General features: G+C 43.3%; 1 protein-coding gene across 1 annotated transcript in view; it reads left to right on the top strand.

Moving 5' to 3' along the window:
- The window catches only part of LOC105564557 (disks large 1 tumor suppressor protein-like), a 184,778-nt gene that overhangs the window by 3,539 nt on the left and 159,565 nt on the right, over positions 1-21,674 (top strand). The window contains exons 2-3 of the mRNA XM_012017001.1: positions 2,798-2,902; positions 11,291-11,458. Coding sequence (XP_011872391.1) covers positions 2,798-2,902; positions 11,291-11,458 — 273 coding nt within the window. The remainder of the gene's footprint in view (positions 1-2,797; positions 2,903-11,290; positions 11,459-21,674) is intronic.

Below are 21,674 nucleotides of genomic sequence, written 5' to 3'. Positions count from 1 at the left end.
GTGCGTCTGCGCGGCCGTCGACGACTGTTTCCCGTTGGAAAAAAAATAGCACAATTTTCAACCGATTTCTCTCAAATTGGTTTAGAAACGGTGCATTAAATGTAACGAACGGGGGCTGCTGGCGGGGGCTACTCTGATCGGGATTTATCACGCCGAGGTAAACGCCGGCTTTCCGAAATGTTGTTGGTCCGCTGGCTATCGCGTACCTTATTCAGCCGAATACGGTCGGCTTTCGGCGGCAACGCGGGCAGTTTCCAGAACGCGACCAGCGGTAATGATCGACGGTATCGGTATTGATTTTCATCAAATCGGCCGAAGCGCGATACCATTCAGTCGGCCGCTCAGTCGTTCAGCCGTGGAATGCACCGCCGGAGGATTACTCTCTATTATCGACGCGATGCATATTGCGACGTCATAAAATCGCCGGTGGGGGGGAAGCGCCCGCAGGTAATCGAAAACGCACTCCGCCGCGCTCGTGTTCGACGCGCACCATTATCCTTTACGTGCGCATCAGCGGGCCCCACTTCGCGGAGTTATAAACAACTCGAACTTGCGAACATCCAGCGCCCATGGATTAATCACGACGAGCTCCTTCCGCGGCGCCGCGCCGCGCCGCGCCGGCTCGAATTTCTGGCACGGCGAAACGCGAGGAAGCACCACAGTGTTTTTCGAAAGTTCGCGCGAAAACCCGGCAACAGCCCACCTCCCGTTAGCCGGCAACAACAAATTAATCCGGTTACAAGGGGGGGATCAGACGATAATCGCACGAGTCCAAAGGGAGAAAAAATTTTATTACAGCGCGCACGCGGAGGAGAGAGGATATTATATTTCCCGTCCCGGAAAACCAATTGCACACAATTTCGGTAGCAACGTTAAAAGACCGTGGTGTGTACCATACACCGTGCCGGATATATCACCGGATAAAGAGATACGTTCGCGCTTCTAGAGTTTCACACGCCTCACAGATTGCCACGCGCAACGCCGATATACGTGTACCATTGACGGCGACGTAGTCAAGAATGCACCTGAGAGAACATAAAATATTAGCGCGAGCTACTTTACTTCTCAATTTGATCCCATACGTCTCATCTTTGAGAGAGCCGCGGGAATACGAGCCGAATCGTATCTCCGCGCAAGCGGACATGTATGTACCCCCGGCGCTCAATCCAATTTTATTTATACCGCGCGCGCAACGCGTTGCTGGGACCAGGGGACGAGACGCGGAACGGGACGTTTATTAATGCCAGACACATGAATGATAAGGAGACCGAACTAGGCTTGATTACGTCACCGAACATGGGCCGACATTATTGCAACAAGTTAGTGAATCAGGTTATGATTAAGGATTCGCCTACGAGTTTACCGATCTTGATCGCACTAGCCCGCGATTGCCGCAAGCGCGAGTGAGGCGAATTTCAGCTACAACGGGCGCGAAGCTGGACCTCCAATCTCTTTCTGACCCCGTGAAAAATTGAAATTATAATAATTTATATTAATTATAATAATTAACATTAAGATGAAAAAAAAATTCCTTTCTCAATAATACATGTGATTGGCGCTGTGTCGATCCCGTTTTATGGTAGACCAAAGTGTAATAGCATTGAATCTGGAAATCTTTTCTGTGGGTGTGGCTTCGTACTTACTTAGAGCAAGTTTAAGTAACACGCACACCTTCGCCCCGTAATTGCTTCCTTTCCTAGACACGGCGTCGATGTAATTAGCGGATCAGGAATCCGTTCAATTATTGCTCGACTATCCCGATGAGTGTGATAAAAAATTCTCGGGGGTGGATGCATTTCTAAATATTTGCCGTTCTGTTGCACCGTTCCTTTTTTCGTCGTAATAATTGTAAGTGCCCCGTGCTTTAAAGTAGATTGCGGCGTTCGTTATTCCACCACCGGCTGTAAATAAGAAATGCGACCGTAAGCGGGGTAGGTCATTGTCGGGGGGGAAAGTTTCGACGCGGCGAGCGTATTTCGAGGACGACGATGCACATTTGACAAAGGCGCTTTTCGACGGGGATGAAAGCGACGGTGGACCCTAAATATATATACGCGCGCACCGAAAGTTCGCTATGAATAATTCGGCCTTTTTTGGCGGCCCTGCCGTCCGTATATGCGACGAACGTCAGTCAATCTCCGGCCCAGCCCGCATATAATTGACCTTGCAACTTTATTTCCTCCATCCCTATCTGCTCTATGCTCGCTGGCAGAAACGCATCGTCGCGATCGATCCGCGCCGAGCTCTCCGGGTCGGCGTTGGGAAACCCGATAACTCAGATACCAAGTGTTTACTGTTTGAGCGCAGTTCGTATCAAAGCTGCTGCAACAACGGGTATCTGGAATAGTGTGATAGCGGGTTTATAATCGTCGGCAAAATATAAAATAAACCCGCAGCTATGCCAGAAAACGGAAGACACGCACGACGACGTGCTGCGAGAACGACCTCGAATCGTCACGCGCCACCGCTCGAGGAGCGAAACCTCCAATAATCTCTTACCGTGTTTAATGAATCAGCGTTTCTAAGAGAATTATTGTCGGTATTATTATCAACGTTATTGATACATTGGACTTAACATAAAAAATATTCGATATTTTTGCGTGGTATATCAATGGCTTATATACAATTGCTCTTTGCGATTCCGTTTGCGGTAATAATTTGTAGAAAGTAAGAGATACAGTTTGAAACTCTGTTGAAATTCGAATGACGCGAGGATTTGAAAGGGATTGGGATTCGGCGACACGCGTTCCCTTCGTCGACACGATGGTATGTTTTTCAGATGATGTGATCGTTTCAGGATGGTCCAGCCTCCGCCTTGCCGTTGACCCAGACTCTGTCGAACATTTACGGCCGCAGATCGGCCAGTCCCGATGTTCCAGGCTCCGATCTAGACGAGACTCAGGTTCGTAAACGTGCAAATTTTGCGAAAGCAAATTGCAGATTTTTAAAACACATTTGCTCCCGCGCCGTGTGCTGTCGTCGCAAACTAAAGTGTCTGTTCTAGATCCTCGTAGTGACTGCCGTAACATGATTAACGAATACGTTCAGTGTTAATCCCCAATGAAGCGTAGTTGAGTGAACATTTTGAGTAAAGTGAGTTCTTCTCGTTCCGAAGCTATTAAAAGGCTGTTCAATTTAATCAATAATTGATAATTGCAAGTTAACTACAATGGTTCGTGTCCTCGTGTCCCGTGGGATTTGTGCGGATGTATTGATGTGCATGCGAAATAAGAAATGGTACAATTAATCGTTGCTCATATTTCGCGCGTAGCTCGGTAACGATTGTTCGTAGGTTTCGCAGCGGTAAGCTGGTTTTCTGTAGTTGAATATGCCTGAGAAGATCCCTGGCTTACCAACTTGTTCATTCGAAATATTCGTGGCAGCACAGCCCAGAGAATCTACTCGTAGTCCAAAGTCATCTCCGAGGCGGTTTCCAAGAAGCCTACATCTTTGGGCCCCGAAAAATAAATGTCTCATTCTTTCTTGCAAGAACACTTCTCAGTTTCTTTACGAAATATTATAATTATCAAATTAAATTTGAGCAAATAAGAAGTAGACAACAATCACGTCGGTATTCGTAAATTGATAAATTCTTCACTTCGAGTAATCTGTTATTTTCCAATTTTCTCTCTACAACTAATTACTTGTACTTGAGGTATGACTAATTTTAAGTTTAATCCAAACTGGTTTGTACGTTGCTGATTAAGAGGCGAGGAATTCCTTTATACGATCTCTCGTAACTGATCTTAAATAAATCTCAGAGAGAGAGGAGAGAGAGTGGGGGGAGAGAGAGGGGTATGCTTAGACTCTGAAACATCTGTTATCAGCCTTAATCGTTAGAGATACGTTTGGGAGCGTCTCTTATACTTCTCTTTACATCAGACATACATATATATCGTGACAGATGCAACGATACGCGCAATGTTCTCCCTGTTGTACGCGAAACTTTGCAATGAAACAGCCAGTGTTGTTTTTCGAAAATGCTGAAACATGATACATATTCGCGGTACACGAGTGTAATATGGAATGGCTGTTGCGAAAAATTTTATTACACGCGCGTAACTTAGCGTGTATTTACATATACGTGGCCGCACGATACGCGACCCACCATTGAAAAATCGGCGCCGGCCGCATTTTTATCATCACTTAAATCTATTCGATATGTACCGTAGTCCCCGGCTGTACTTGTCCGTTCGAGTAGCGCGCGGACGCGCGGGCGATATTTTCAGCATGGAAATAAAAGCGTCGATTTAATGCATATCTATCGTGTCTCGGCATTTCGCGGAAATCGGAATGAATATGCACAGTGCGTGCGCACTGTAAATCTCGATGAATACTCGACGGATTGCGTTTTCACCGGTGCCATCAACAATTTTCACAACTAGCACGAATTTATACCTCGCCGGCTTCTTTTTATCGGGAATTCTTCCACGTCAAAATACCGACAGACTCTCGTCGACAAGAATCGTAGATTCGCGACCTCTCGTTCCGGGCAAAATTTAATTACGGTAAACTCTTGCGATTATATACAATAACTAGGCTCGTTTAAATTAGCAGCAAATTCGGTCGGACGCACCAGTGCGCACTGGTGCACATTATGGCCCGTTCTATACTAATCTGAGTGTAAAGTGAAATGCAAATATATCGTATAATAAAACACTTGTTTTCCAAAGGGCACAGTAAATGTATTTCACGGTTCATAGCCCCTGTTTACATATTTATATTAAATATACATCTTTACTGTCTTAAAGTCAACCCAGTGAGAACACCAATGTCGAATCGATGTCAATGGGGTCGAAACCGCGTTCCAACCGTTAGTTTTCGAAAATAATTAAGTTATTTATTTTATTAAGTTACCATGTTCAACGTTCTGAATACTTTTAACATTTTATTGGAAAGTACTGCCAAGTTAACTTATTTAATACGAAATTTTATACGAATTAATTTTAATACAAAATGTAATGCAAAAAGTAAAGTTTCAAAAGTTTTCATTACTTTCGAAAATTTACGATCGGGACGCGGTTTCGACCCTGTTGACGTCAATTCGACGTTGATTCGACGTTAGTGTTCTCGTTGGGAATCAGTGTATTATCACTGAAAAGTAGCAGTAAATAGTTGACTGATCGTAATTATGAGCAGAGATGGTGAAGTTATCGTTACTTAAAAAGTAATGATTCGTTACTATTTCCGTTACTTTGTAATATTAAATACAATTTTATTTTTAAAATTGCAAGACCGAAAAAAATTTAAGGAGAAACGTTTTATAATATACTTAAAATTCAACCATATACAGTTCAAGTTATATCGTGCTAGTGAATTACGAATGGCTGGTCACATGACTCTTGGCGCCTCTCTCTCTCTCTCTCTCTCTCTCTCTCTCTCTCTCTCTCTCTCTCTCTCTCTCTCTCTCTCTCTCTCTCTCTCTCTCCCCCACCCTCCTAAAAGCTATCCACTTAAAACTATTGACTGAAGATTGAATATACGAAAATTATATTATAGACTAGTTTGGAATATAAAAAGTAGCGATAAAAGTAACTGTTAAATTCGTTACCATTACTGGAAAAATGTAACTACGTTACCATTACAGTTGCAGAAACAAAATGTAACGCTATTACCAGTTTGTTACCAAAAAAAGTAACTGCAACGGTGTTACAAGTAACTCATTACCTCCCCTGGTTATAGCACCGCAAATCGCAGCGACTTTAAGAGAGTACGTCGATTTATGTACGACTTTAATGGGCATTCTAAGTGTCCGTCCGACTGAATTCGCTATAATTAACACGTATTAACTTGGAGGAGCCAACGACGACTAGGCTCGGTTGAAGTACGCCGGCCAATTAAGAGCAACGGCGCAATTAACGCTCAAGGTGTTTTTGTATGATCCCACCGGCCTTTTGTTCCATTTGATATGCTAGTAATTATATTAATACAGGCCATGAAGTACCCAAGTAGCCGCTTTTTCGCTGCCTTCAAGGGGCTTAGCACGCACTTAAAGTTTAACATGAAAAGAGCATTCGTCTGCTTGAGTTTCTTAACGAAGACGATAAGGAGTTTACCTCGGTTAACTATAAACATAGAAATTAATTCGCTTTAACGTCAGCTGCAGACTGCAATTTTCCGCCGTCCTGCTCCTCATCCTTTCGCCATCGTTATGGCGCAAGACCTTGCCGCGCAATTCTTCGCTTCGTTTCAGAACACGATCGCGCCGCTCTCGATTATCTCCTCATGTTCTTCCTATCAAGTCCAAGGTTTCCTGCTGCTACGAGTCGCCGCATTGTGCCCCGGCATTGTGCTCGTAATGGACATCCGATTCGCAGAATAAAACCAGTCCGCGAGGCCATTTCGTGAAAAGACCGACGCGATAGACGGCTGTGCGTGACGGTTAATTAACCCCGCGCGCGAGGATATTTCGCGTATTGTTGCGCCCGCGAGTAAATTCTGAAGTGAATTCCGATGCGTGAAGCGGCAAGCTAAATGATAAATCGGACCAACGCAATTGCTATTCGCCAGCCAGCAGTTTCGGCCTCGCGGTCCCATAATTCGCCGTCCCGAGACTGCGAGCGTTAATTGGCGAACCAAGTCGGCCGTGGCCGTTATTTGCTGCGACCAACGCACCGATAGCCGCGACGACCCAGCTTGTAAACCGAACTGAAAATCAGCGTGTCGTCATTATTGATGCCGTTTCGCGGTCCGCGTATTTACAGGTGGAATACGACGAAATGCTTGAAACAGAACTGGGCCCCGGGGGGGGGGGGGGGGGGGGTTGCATTATGACGCATTCCGTTTGATTTCAGTAACCTGATTAACTTCCGGCTTGGATGTGCCGTGCTCAGGTTTGTTTAATCCATTAATGATCGAAACGTCGATACCGCCTGCCGTTGCACGGCATGAGGAAAAATATCCATTAACGGAACTTTATTATTGATCGCCATTTAACCAGCTCCTGGAACCGGCTCGCCCTTGTTTTTTGTTATTTTTTAATTAACTCGTTAGAAAACAGTGAGCGATATTGTTCACAGCGGTATGCACTTTGCCAGACAAGCGTCCTGACTCGAATTAGATTCCGAGTATTTATTAATTATTAATTGTATGATCAAATTTTATATTTAATATTGTATTATTTTATTATTATAATATGCGAGCGATATACCAATTGTACGTTTCGAAATTAAATTCGCTGTGTGGGAAAAATATGAAACCCAAGCCATAAACGATTGTCCACTTAGAACGCAATTCCGAAGACCCTACCGACCTCGCGGTGCGAAGTTTAATTAAGCGAAAGTTTAATCGGGCTGGACGTACATTCGCATGCGGACGCAATTTCTTCGGGCATCGGTCTCCAACCACTGTTGCGTCACCATCGTCTGAGAATTACATTTCGCGTCGCGGCCACTCGACACTAAATGACAATCGCCGGTCGAGCGCCACGAAATAAATTACGCGACTCGTTGAATTTATAAATAGCGCATGACTGTAACAATTAATCGCGCGGGTCTTTCAAATTTTCGGACCCGATCGGGGAAAAAGGAAGCGAGCTTTTTCGAGGGTCCTTAGTCCGCCGTCCAATCGCGAAGATGCTTCGGCGTCAGAATTAGACGGCAACGCCTTCCTCGGAAGCATCGGCACGCTATTGATACCAGCGTCGGGTCACTTTTACATCAGTACCTGCGCCGACGTCTTCCACGCCGAAGTGTAAAGCCGGGCTGCTCCGAAAAACAGCCAAGACGCGATCGTGTCGTCAAGTGCAATCGTTTGTTTCCACGGGCGCCGCTAATTGCACTTACCCGTCGACATTACATTGTTATTCCCCGTAAAAGTGTTCGCGAGATGCTTGGAACATGGACATTTATTTTGAGAACGTCAAAAACACAGTGTGATGTAAAGCTATCGAAGTGTATCTCCAACAAAAATGTATAACATGTTGATTCGAACGGGAGTATTTTTCTTACATTGCAAACTGTTTTTATACGTATAAAGTTAAAGGCATTTTTAAGATTTATGTTTAAAATGGTTACATTAAAGTGACGGTAACTTGAAAGCTTTTCGATTTATATTTATGTTGATTTTACGAATATGACGTAGAGAAAGGTGCCCTATTATAAGATAGGCTTTTATAATAATATGAGATAGCAGGTTTTCGGCATCCAAATTCAATCACAAATCTTTTTTCGCAACGGTTACACATCTATAAACAATGAATTTTCCACTAAACAGATTTCACTCCAAGGGCAATAAATTCATGGTAGAACCAACAAATGATGCCCTTAATTTAGCAGAAACCCCGCTGTCTCATATTAGGAGTCTACTCGTAATAGGGGATTTTCCTCTGTAGATAATTTTTCGCTAAGACAAAATCGTCGATTTCGTTAATATAATCTAGGATTCAGAATAAAGAAAAAAGGGGGGGGGGAATTTATTAATGGGCACAGTCAGAAATAATTGACTTTGCCTTCAAAAGCGGTCGTGTTTTTCTTGAAAGAGTTACGTCGCGATTCGATAAGAAATGCGGGACGAAGCGAAGGAAGAGAAATCTTACTGGAAGATTGTGTCATAAAAGAGAAACAAACGTAAAAGTCTGTGATTCGCGATTGAGCCCGACGAATCCCAGCGATGTCTGTCACGGTTAAAATTTCTTTCTTTCTGATGCCATAAAAACGCGAGATCGCGCGTCGCGTCGTCTACTAAAAACGCGTGTAAAAAGTGCTCTCTCAAAGAACGACGATATTGAAAAGTGGCAACGCGATGAGTTGAGGCATGGTGATATATAAAATCAAGGGATTTACGAAGGGATGCGTTTCCATGGAATAGAATGTTGATGGAGATTGCTCGCTGAAGTACCGAGTCTAAACTATTTCCCTCTCGCACGCGCGGTTCCTCCATAAACAATATGCGGCGGTGTTTGGTATTCTTGGAAGCCCGTAAGCGCTTCAATCACTCTGAAATTTTCCTTTGCCCGCGCTGCAAATTACGCTCGCGAGCATAGCAAGCATGTGTGGTGCGCGCCCGAACATTATCTATTCTTACACGGGTTCCCGCCAGTGTGAAAATACGGACGAAGATTTCGGTGAAGCGCAAAGTACACACGCGTGAAATAGTTATATTAAGCTTGAAATATTTTGCTACGATGTTACCAAAAGTTGAAATGCAAACTAATAGTTAACGGGCTCCGAATAACAGGTAAAATAAAAATAGCGGGGAATTTGAAATATTTCCTCTTTCAAACAACAATTCGTTTATCGCGGTGTATTTGAAAAAAAAAAAATGTTTCGGTTACGTGCAATTATCGTAAAACTGCGATATTGCGTGTGCGCTAGTTAAGTAATTTTTGCATAATTATTTGAGAATTATCGGTTAAAAGCCCGCCGATGGTCAAACCCAATTAATGCGTTTCGCCGATTTCGAATATTGTTTTCGCAGCCGCGTTTAATTCTCGACATAAATGCGCGCTCAACATCCCCTGTCAGCATCTTTATTCGCGTTCGGAGAATGCACTCGACAGTAATGATCGACACGACTATATCGGAAGAATACGGCGCATGTAGCGTAACAAGGAATACAGAGGCAGCCTGATACTTATGACACACTTTCAGAACACAAGACGCGGGAGAAAAGGGGGATTTGATTCGTGACATACATATATCCCCGACGTTCTTTTCACCATCGGTATCGATCCCCAGCGACGATGGGCACGCCCGCGATACTGAATTGAAAGCGTTCGAGCAGCGCGAACCAACGAAAACGGCGAGCAGCAGATTAACCGAATCGCAAAAATTTACCTCGAAGCCCGAAACGCGCTAGTTTGAACGCTAATTGAAAAGTTCAGAGCCCCGCGTTTGTAAGGATTTTCATAAAATGGAAGTAATAATTAAATCAAGAAGTTGTTACCGCGAGAGAAAGAGTTGAACTGTTTTTAACACGCTGATGGAAAAAATGGTTGCAGTTACCACAATCTCGCTATAATTTATAGTCATTTTAGGAGCCAACCACATATTTTTGTAATTCTTTATACTACGTAAGTTATGGTTGACCTAACAATGTATGTATTATAGTTCTCAATATTGATCCGTGCAACTTACGATATGGTTGTCATAACCAAATGAGCTATTAATTTGGTAAGCTGTACTATAAATATTGCAATAACAGCCACAAGTAAAATTTCGAATAACTATATGTAAAAGTAAGAATCGTATTTATATTGGAAATAATATTCTCCGCATTTTATTATACGATACACACTGCGTTCACTATGTTCTTTAGTTACATCACTTTGCACTCATAAAGAATTAATACAAGATGGCATCTTTCATCTGTTGGTTCCGCCATGAATTTATTGCCCTTAGAGTGAAATCGGTTCAGTAGAAAATTGCTTATTAGATCGCGTAACCGTTGCGAAGAAAGATTTGTGATTAAATTTGGACGTTAAAAACCCCACTATCTCGCATTAGAATCCTATCTCACAATAGACGACTTTCCTCTATTGGAATAAAATTCTCGAGCTCGAGTTAAAATAATGCGATCCTGCCTAGAATAATAGCTTCCGTAATGATTTCGTGAAATGAACGAAGCGCAAAGTGGCAACTGTTCAACAGATATTTACATGTTACAGTTTGCTCTTCCTTTCCTTCCACTGGCACTGCATAACGATTCTATTTCGCTTGAAATTTGCGCAACAGCAAATCGAGTGGACTTTTGACGGACAGCGTACAGTGAAAAAAAATATATATATATTTGGGATATCACGCGCGGCCGGACTGTTTTCGCACGATGATAGACTGGGTGTCGATCGTACGTCACTCAAGGCGTCGATTCAGTGATTACATGTTTGCCGTGCCGGCTAAAATACGAAAACGTCGAAGGGCGAAGCGACACGCCAATTCAACGCCGAGTTCGCCCAACAATCGTGGCGCGAATAATGCGATTTCGCGTAACTTTGAGAACGGCGGGGGTGTTTGCGAGTGCTGCTGGAATCACGTAAGTTCTAGCGCAAGTAAGCGTAAGACAGTATTAGATCGTAACGGCGGAATCCCGCGCTGTGGGAGCGGGAGAGACCGCGCGGCCGGTTAACGTTGAGAAAATTCGCACTAAATTATCTCCGCAGGTGTCGAGAAAAATGTGCATCTCTTAACTATAGCGTTCTCAATGGGAAGAAAGCATTTCGCGATTGCCAAAACGCTTGTGCCAAGTTGCTCGTTAAGATATTAGTATTTATGTGCCGGCGGGCCAGGCTTTTTTACGACCTTTTGGTGCGCGGGATAACAACGTAATGAAATTGTTCTCTTCTGCGTTGCAGAAAACGAGGTTTGACGGCACGGGGGTGGAGGAACAATTACCACCGCCGCCGTCGCCACCCCAATTGAAAGAGGCGGCCCAACTAGATGGAGTTCCCAGACTGAATTCGGTCGACCGTATCCTTCATCCGGACGGTATCCCGCACATCGGTCATGAGACGCTCAACAAGGTAAGTGTTTGCCGCGATAAGAAAAAAGTGTGCAAACTTCTGTTACTAACGTACCGTACGTTAGACGCCTATTTTATATACAGTGTGTTAAAGAAAGACCGGAACCCCTGAATAACTCCGAAAATATGCAAGGTAGAAAAACGTATTTCAGACAAGAGTTGCCGTATTTTGAATGACGCATTACGCAGTAATACCAGTATGACTTTGGAGAGCTTTGTCAAGGCCACGTGAAGGTCGTCTTAAATTTCTTAAATGAAACCCGCTATTGTTTGTTATACTATTATATTCTACTAATTAATATGAATAACTTTTGTCCGAAACATTTTTTTATTTGCCCAATACTTTTTGAGATATTCAAGGAAAAATTGATAACTTTTTCAATATTTAGCTTGTGATATCTCAAAAAGTATTAGCCAAATCAAACAATGTTTCAGACAAAAGTTGTTCATAGTAATTAGTGAAATAAAACAGTATAATAAACAATAGGGGGTCCCATTTAAGAAATTTAAGATGTCCTTCAGGGGACCTTGACAAAGCTCTTCAAGGTCAGACTGGTATTACTGCGTAATGCGTCATTTCAAATGCTGCAACTCTTGTCCGAAACATTTTTTCTATCTTGCATATTTTCGGAGTTATTCAGAGGTTCCGGTCTTTTTTTAACACTCTGTATAAAATGTTAAACGTGTAGCGAGAGAACGGGAGTCCGGTTTTCACGTAAACGTTTGCCTACATTTTTTCGCTTTCAAATTCGGCACAAATGGGGGGATGAGGTGGCAGATAAGAAGGGTCGCGCGGTAAGGATTGACGCGCATGCGTGCGCGAGCTCGGAATGTTCGCCACCTACGTTTTCACCCCTGAAGATACTCGCCCTTACCGCGGGATCGATGAGCGCGATTCCTCCTGCGGTTGGTAACGGTCGGAGAACGTACCCTCCGCGTTAGCGGGTGCCACGAGTATTGACAAACGTTAACGAATCGTGAAATCGTAAGACTTAGCGTACACGCTTTGTGCGTGCGACCTCAACACTCTCGCGTGTCGACGCAATCAGAGAAATTATTCAGCGCTACCGTGAATCTCGGCGTGTACAATTTAATGAGAATTAAATTGAATCGAAAACGGATTCAGTGAACGGATCTCGAACGATTCCGCGCCTCTAAATCGCAATTAACACCCAGTTGTGACCTTGTCGAGGTAGTCTCGACGTTCCAATCTCGTTTAGAATATCTCAAGACCGCCACTCGCCGAACCACCCTCGGAATAGCCTGCCGCACCCTCCGGCAGAGGGCGGTGGACGACGGCGCGAGGTCATCCCGGGGATTCCCCGGGAAGCCGCGCGGTCTCGCTACGGTCTGTCACGTGGTAAGATCGAGGTCTGCATTACCCTACCCCCCGGTTGGCTGTCCGCAACACGTGGACAAAACAGTTCTGCCGCGACTTTGCAGCCCGTCGGCCTCGGGAGTCGGACACGCGACGGTGCTCGCGAGCGGGCGGTTCGGTCGCAACAGTTCCGGCGAACGTGCGGTGCGTTTATCCCGTTGGGACCGCGTGGCCGCCGAGGTGACGACGACGAGGGCTCCTTCGTACGTGGCGGCGGGTTCTAGAGAGGGAGAGAAGGAGAGAGGGGTGTTTCCTCGCGTCCGACCCGACGTCCTTGGACACTCGGGTGTGAAAAACCGAAAGGCATTATTGATCGTACTTCGCGGGGGTGCAATGTTTTTCTATCGCCAGCAGCCGCGGTCGATAGCGGGACCGATATGTAGGGCGGGATATTTCGCGGTCGCGCATCCGGATCGCTCGATATAATCGGCGCGGAGTGAAGTTGCACGATTTCCGGATTCGCCGTCGCGTCTTCCGGTTATTTAATCGCACGTAAACCGGGGTGCCAGCCGGGGGCAACCGGTCGGCCGGACACGTCGAATTTTCCCCGCAAACGCACACAATTATAACAACGGCCTTCGCTCGCGTATAAATAATTCGGGAATTAGGTTAATTAATTCGTTACCGTGCGTTATCGGCATCGCCACCGCTCCGGGATAATTACACGGCTTTAATTACGGAAAATTACACGAGTCTATGTGTATATGATAATGCCTATCGTTTCCAAAAATCACCTACGTAGTCGGACTTTGATCAAATTTACAATTCTTTTACAAATGCCATTAGACGCACTTCGTGCATTTATTGATGTTATTATATTATTTCTTTTATATATGGATCTTCTGTAATTGAGATTAATCGAAAGGTAGGACGTAGGACTAAAAGAATATCACGGTTACCCTTATATGACCGAACAATTCTTTATTGCAGAGAACTACGTAAGAGAGTAAGTGAGCAAGTGAGTAAGAGAGTAGGGGGGAAAGAGTGCGTTCGCAAAAGCGCACAGTTCGTCCAACAGAAAAGGATATAAAGAACAAAAATAGAAAGATACGAAAAGTATTCGCGCATAACAATTTCGCTATATCTTAATCTCTTGCACCTCGCTCTAAGACACCTATCGATACTGGGAATGTATCGAGGGTGCAGCAGATTCTACTTTGAAAACTGAGTTACCTTTCGAGGATTCGAAAACTCCGAGGGCGAAATTTCACTGGCACAATTTTCCATAGATATTCCACGAACGGAATTCATCGGACGAGACCATCGATATTGAATCCGAATCCATTAGGTCGGAGGGGAGGATCGTTAAATATAAATTATGCAGACGCGCGGCGCACAATGCGAGATAGCGTCGCGCGAAAATTCAATGGGCGCACCCCCTGCGTCGGGGAACGCGGATCATTTTCGCGAGATTAATCGTTGATCGCGAGTAACGCGCGAATTCAAGCTGCGAGGAGGTGGGAGGGCTCTTATCGCCCCCTACCCCAACCCCCTAAACGACGGTCGTTAAGAGAGAATGAGACGTGCATTCCGCGGCGACGGTTGCATTGCACAATCTCCTTTGCAGCACGCTCGCGCGACATACACAGGCGCGATTTGGGTGCGTAAGAAAGGGTGTAACGATACAGAGAACGCGCGGGGATGGTTGGGATCCTTTCATTCTCACTCAGCGTCGAATTGATATCTCGCATTGAGGACTCATTCACCCCCGCGGCTGCGACGCTTTTCTTTTCGCGACACTCTTTTCACTTAATCTTCCAGAAATTATAAACGCCAATATTTCCACGTGAAAATATTTGCTCGGCGCATTAATCTTTCCCAGCGCTAATACTAATCCCGCGGAAAAATATATATTTCAAAAAGTAGGTGAAAATATATGGTAATATATTTCATACATTTGGTATATAAAAATTCTATTAAAACAATCGTATATAATAGTATATGCCTATGTCAAAAATATACTGAAAATGTATGTGAAATATATGAACAATATTTAAATTATATTTTTATGATTTCGATACTCCACATCCACAGAAAAATATTTCCGGATCCAATGCTATTACACTTCAATGTATCAGAAAGTAGGTTCGATATAGCGCTAATCATATTTATTATAGGGAAAGGAATATTTTAATCTTAAATGAAAAATTCTAAAATCTAGAATAAAATGTTAGTATGTATCGTCTTTTGTCGAATATCGCGGTGCCAACTTTGTGCGTTGTAAGTCGGAGGGAAAATTTACTTTAAACGCAAGAATATATAAACTTGCATTTATATAAGTTACTTTTGTCTTAATATAGTAAGTCCATTTTTTTTAATTCGATAGAGGAGAATAAGGATTATTCGATTTTATTTTGATATCGTCTTATTTTTATATTAAATGAGATTGTGAGAAATATAAATGCGTCAAGAATATTTTGGTCTCGGTAACAGAAATCCTTTCTGAGGGTGCAGTGATGCACCAACCGCTTTAACCCGGCCAAATAATAGTTGGCGTCTTTGCAAAATAGGCGGATGCTATGACCTCCTCGTTCGATGAAAATTTCAGTCCTCCGAGCCAAACTTTGAGTTTAGGAAACAGAAAAAAAGTCACTGGGGATTTTACGCAATTTTCGGTTCTTCTGCTTGAACACTCATTTAGGGCCAGAATGAGCGTTTGAACGGATAAACCGGGAATTGTGTAAAATCGAGATACGACCTTGCGAAAGAGATCAGTCGATATGTTCCTCGTCGTAAATTTAAGCGTAAGCGACAGTTGATCAACATGAAATCGTTAAGCGCATTGATGCCCTCGAAAAGTATTTAGTCGATCGATGAAAAGTCTCTTATACTACGCCGGAAGTTCGCAAGTAGTCCGATAATTTTCTGCGAAACGATCCTATCCACGAGGGTTGCAAACGCTCGCTAAAGACCAAGTTTCAGCTACTTAAGACAAGAAGCACCGGTTATACGAAGGTAACTACAAACTCGTCGCGCGCCAAGAGGGTCGTTTCAGCGTTATACATAATTTATGTCGCGCGATAAATTACCATCCCCATCATCCGGTCTAACACGATGGGTCCGCTACGCGAACAGCGCGATAATATAATTTCATTTCCCGGCAACGATGACGCATGAATTGCCCGTGACGTCTTTTTCCACCCTTTTTCTCTCCGTTGTCTCCTCGACGCGAGCTCACCTTCGCTCCTTCTTTTCCAACTCGTGATTTATCGACGCGTTTTTTACACGAATCTTTCCAATTGCGCCGTCGCCGGAATCGAGGCCAGGTGAGGGGGTGTTCTAGACCAATCTTGAAAAAATAAACGCGGACAGAAGGAGACTTCTTCGTGTCTTCTTAAGTGCAAGATGATTTCATTAAATCCGTCCACACGTCTGTATCCATAAATTTCGTATCAACGTAGCGTGAGAAAAATATTCCGAAAATAATGCTTGGGAATAATTTCCTTGCCTAAAACTTGTAAGCCGCTTGCGTGAGAGACCGATTACGTTAGGCGAAAGATATACAACCGTCACCTGACTTGCTTTAGGCACGAAAATGTTATTAGCGGAAGTGATACATCTAGTCTGGATGAATGTGCAGATTTGAAACGGCGGATGTCCATTAAAATCTCGCAAGAAGTGACATAGATTTCAGGAAACCGACTAAGCACGAAAAGATTAAGGTAGACGAGAGTCGAATACGCTTCGCTCGCGTCTCTTGTCTTCCCCATGTATGATACCGTCGGATAATCGACTTCCACGTGACCTAGAACGACCTAGATACTACCTCTGGTGTTGCCCAGTTTCCTTGTGCTTCTCGGTCAGCGAAAACGTTCGACGATAAAAGTTACTTTCGTCGTGCCGCGAGACCTGATTTTTAAGTCGGCGAAGCGACGGAGAATTTTCGATATCTTTTAAAATCGCGGAACGAAAGAAAGAAAGTCATTACAGTAAAAAAAAACCCCCCATAAACGTAGAGCGATAAAATTTAGCGCGTTATAAAATTGCGTTGTCCTGGCATTTACTCCAGTCGTAAAGAATATTCCAAAAATTGCGAACAGAGGGCGTTGAACAAATATTTACGCACAATCGAAGAATAAAATTCTACCAAGCTGTCATATCGATAATGATTTAATTGAATCACTCACGTCGATTCACATTATGAAAGAACCGAATGTTCGCGTAAATTGCCAGTTCGATATCTGACAGATTCATCACGGATGACGCCATTAATTCACCGCGAAATTATCTTGATCCTCGGTTTAACTCTGTACTCGATGTCCCCATTATTATCAAGATCTTTCAATAATATCTATTGACATAATTGTATAAAATAACAACGAGCCAACGATTGGTTTGCACCAAATGATACGCTGGACATGCATCAAGATATGAAATAGAAATGAAAATTTCTCCTCCCGCGAAAGTATACTGCGGGCAATTCGGTTTTGATTTTTCCTCTTCTAACTGTTTAATGTAAAACCGGAATATTATCTGGCATGCTCGATTTTTATGGGTGACTACGTGCGTTGTATAATCGCGAAGCCAATCATTAATGTGCACGCGATGCGTGTCGCCCAGCGAGGAAATCGCTGGAATTAGAGTGTAACGAACTCTTTGCATGTACGCGCCTACCATGTCGGGCTCCATTTGACATTTACTTTAAGCACTCGGACGTAACGTGTACACGGCGCTACCGGCGAAATATCACGGATAGGCCTGAATAATTATTTACTAATCGCGCGCTGGTATTTTTTATCGCGCGCATTTCCCGTAATTCTCGCGCGTGTATGCAAAGTTCATAATTTCATTGGCAATCTCGCCTTGACATTTAACCTGATCGATTGCATTATACTCCCGATTAAATGTTAATCGAGATCTCCGGCTGAGGATTTTTCATTATTTATCTTGGACACTTACGAGTGCTCGAAATCATCTAATCAGTATGGATGCAATTAAAATTTCTTCGCGCGCTCGCCGTCCGTGGAAAATCGGGACTCGCGCGAGAACTCCGGGCGAAGTTAAATTGCAGGCTGACTGCAGGCTGCAAATCAGCACGGCGAATCGTGATTAAAGCGGGATAGATCGCGCGACAAAATTAAATCACGATTTGCGGCCGCTGCGTGCGTTTGATCGCGTCACGTGTTACGATTGACTTAACGTGCCGCGTTTCATTCTAACTTTCAGCTTAATCGCGATTAATCCCTCGTGATCACGTAGCTGCGCGATCGGGCTAAGCGGAGTAAGAATTGTTGTTTGTTGCGAGACAATAAGCGCGTTCCGGCAAGAAACTGCTACTATAGCGGCTACTACAGCGCTACGGTAGCGCTACACGAGTACGTTGCGGCAAAACTTTCCACTACAACTGTAGCGGAACTTCTTCTTCTTCATTGTGGCTTTTATCTGATAAATCATCGAACAATATGTCATTCATGAGCCAATCTTCAATATTTTCCATTCTATCCGCTTCAATTAGTTGGTAAACGCGACTCCTACGATTAAAATAGAATTTTGAGGTTATGGCAGGCTAATATAAGTATGGCGCCGCTACAATTGTAGCAAAAAAGCTGTAGCGCTACGGTAGCAGTGTCTTGCCGGAACGCACTCAATGCATCCAGATCAATTACATTGCATCTACAAAGACGGAGTACTTTTTTTAATGGAGGTTCTTTTTAAACGCAGGAGCAATTTAAACGCTATCGCGTTTACGAGCAACGTCAGACGTTCTAAACGCGGGCAACAGAAATTGAGCACGGAATGTGAAACATGTCAGTTCCAACGGAATCAATGTGTGTGCATATTCGCGGGGGGGGAAAAAAATTAGGTTACTGCAGGACCGTATTGTGGAGCACCGGCAAAAAGAACGACGGCGACTTCCCGTTCTGAATATATTTAGCGAGGCTTCTCGTGATACGAGCGAATCAATCGAGGGACTTCGTGAGACTCGCGACTCGTGATTCAGCCGCGAACACGCGTGCCGCGTACCTGAGAAACGAAGACGGGGAATTTTGCTGCTCGATACCGCGACACGAAAGCGGGCACCGCGGGCCTGACGACTTCTCGCAGCTCACAATTGATTCTGGCATGTCCGATCACTATTCTGCATCTTCGCTGTTTTTCCGAAAGCTCAACTTTTTCTCAATTATCCCGCCCGCGATGCCTCCGTGTTTCTCGCACGCTCCGCTAAACACGGACACGGCAGTGCTATATTAATCGTCATCATCTTATTATCAACGTTCAAAAACAATTTTCTCGTGTAGCTGGAGTTCTTCATTTGAAAGTATTCGAAGAACTTAGTGCTCGGTTCATGAACGCGCGTGTCTCGTAATGGAAAACGAAGACGGTAACTATTGCTCGATATCGCAACACGAAAGTGGGAATTTATGCTCTGCTGCGAGAACTCTGTTTTGAATATTATATTATTTGAAACCGGAAATTCGTGGAAGTCCAGAATGTCTAGAATTCTTGAAAGCTTTGCCTAGAATACCTTATAGAAAAACTTTCCACAGAAGTATTTGAATATCTGAAACGTTTCTGAAAATAAGATTGCTATTTATATCCGTGTATAAAATAAAAGGTATATAAATTGAAACGGATGAAATATTATGAAAAACAAAATACATTTTTAACAGGACATTGAACACTTAAATAAAATAATAAAATCCGTACTGAAAGTAAAATTTAATACAAAATGTAAAATGTAATAAAATAAAATTTAATAAAAATTAATTAATATTAAACTGCACGAAGATAGTGAAATTGTATTAGTATCAGATTTACATTAAACAATGTTATGTATTACTTTTACTCTTGGTGAAATTGGAAACACCATTTATGCGGAAGTATGGAAGTTTTAAGTATGAAAAAAAATTGGCATCTTATTTCATGCCAGAAGAATACAATTGACAATTGTACTTTTGTCAATGCCTCGTGAATACGCCTTCTTTCTTTTCATCTGCCGTAAATGTTCGATGAGGGTGCGATACTTTCACGCTTCGCAGAACTAAATGAAAGAGTAAACATACACAATGGACGTTACATCTCGTTGAGCGTTGCATCGGCATGGAAAAATCTCCATTTAGTAATAACGATCCGCGAGCGATCGATGTTTCCATTGAGAATGACTTCTCTTTATGTACGGAAAATATCGCATAAACCGGCGCATTCTGGCAACCGACTGTCAAATGGCACACAATACAATGGCCGTATTGTTTGCACTCCGCCCGCGCTGTAGATGCTTTTAATTAAAAGCTTCCGCAATGATTTCTCTCTTTCTCTGCCATTTCTCTCTCAATTTTTATTTTTCTTCCCCCTCTCTTTCTCCCTTTGTTTTATTTTATATCGAGGGTGCTTTTGAAATCACCACATCAGCAGACAATTCCATGAGCATATCGATTTGAAACGATTGCGAGTGCCTCTCTATACGAATCGTCCACGACCTCGTGTTTTTCAGCGTAAACATTTCCAGACATTTATCGAAAACCGCGCTCGTAATTCGATTATTGTTCGCTGGAAACAAAATCCCGACCTGTTGTCTTACGGACGACATATGCCGCGCAAATCTCATTGCGAACTGGCAAAGTTGACGATAATCGAAAGTTGGCGGTAATCGAATTTCACCCGGCACTACTCGCCACGTGAGAAAAATTTCCACATTTCGAGCTGCGAGAAAAATCAGGAGAGATCCGAGGTTCAAGCAATAGGTTGAGACGCGAACAATCCTACATACATGGATTAAGATTTTTTATCTCTCATAATCGTCACGTTATCGTTGTCACTTAATTGAATTTTAAAGTGCACCTCTGCCGCACGAATTGAGTTTCCCTAAAATGTCTCAGTTGTATAACAGGATAGTCTCTTGCTCAACAGTGAAAAATTAGTGATTTTGAGAATTTCTTTAAATACGAAAAGTTAATGAGTCTACATAAATAGCACTGTTTATCTTTTCAATTGTAAAAAAAATTATTTGAGACCTTTATTCTACGTTTTGATATGCTCCGCCATTCTAGAGTCTTCGAGCATTGCAGGACTCCATGTGGCGTCAACACATTGGTAAAATTGAAAAAGTTTCTTGTGAAATGATTGTGTGACTACAAACTGTTGAGCTAAATTTTGGAAGTTTGGAGAAATAAAAAAAATTGCAGCGTTTTAAGACAGAATGGTCATCACTTGAACAATTTTCAATCTTTCTTCATGATCTTCGTTTCTATCTATTCGGAATTGAATTCTCTACAAACTGTCGAGCAATTGTTTTTACTTTTCAATTTTCCCCACTTTTTTATATTCAAAGTTCAGATTTTTACAGGAAAACAAACGAAAAAATGGCTCGACAGTTTGTAGAGAATTCTGAATAAATAGAAAAGATTATGAAGAACGATCGAAAATTGTTCAAGTTGTGCCGACCAGGGTGGAAAATGTTATTTTGAGAAAAACGCATTTAAAATTAAAAATTAACATTTTGTAAACAACTTTTCCTCATTACCAACTTACAATTATTTTGCTACATTTTCCGTACTATTGAGAACCAATTTGAATGCGAAGAAAAAAAAATCGATTGCTGAAAACGTGTGTAACCCCGTCAAGGTAAACTAATGTAGACAGACTTCTTCGCGATAGCTCTCGCAAGTAATATTCGCGAGGGAGCGCCGACACAAAGTAATCATCGTCAGCGCGATGGAACGCCGGCCCCGACGGCTCTCGCTACGATAACAATGCACTCGTCAACGTCGAAGTGCCTGCCGAGGGGTCGGCGGAATCCCCGAAAGGATTCCGGCGGGATTGTCTCGGGGTTGGATGCGGCCTCTCGGGGGTGGATGCAGTTTTCGCGAGGTGGCGGTATGGCTCGCCCCGCCAGTCGCCG

This window comes from Vollenhovia emeryi, unplaced genomic scaffold (genome assembly GCF_000949405.1).
Source record: "Vollenhovia emeryi isolate VEMERY1.0 unplaced genomic scaffold, V.emery_V1.0 DF939163.1, whole genome shotgun sequence".
NCBI classification, from domain to species: Eukaryota; Metazoa; Arthropoda; class Insecta; order Hymenoptera; family Formicidae; genus Vollenhovia; species Vollenhovia emeryi.
Note: the sequence above shows the minus strand (reverse complement) of the source record. Positions and strands in the feature narration are given on the sequence as shown.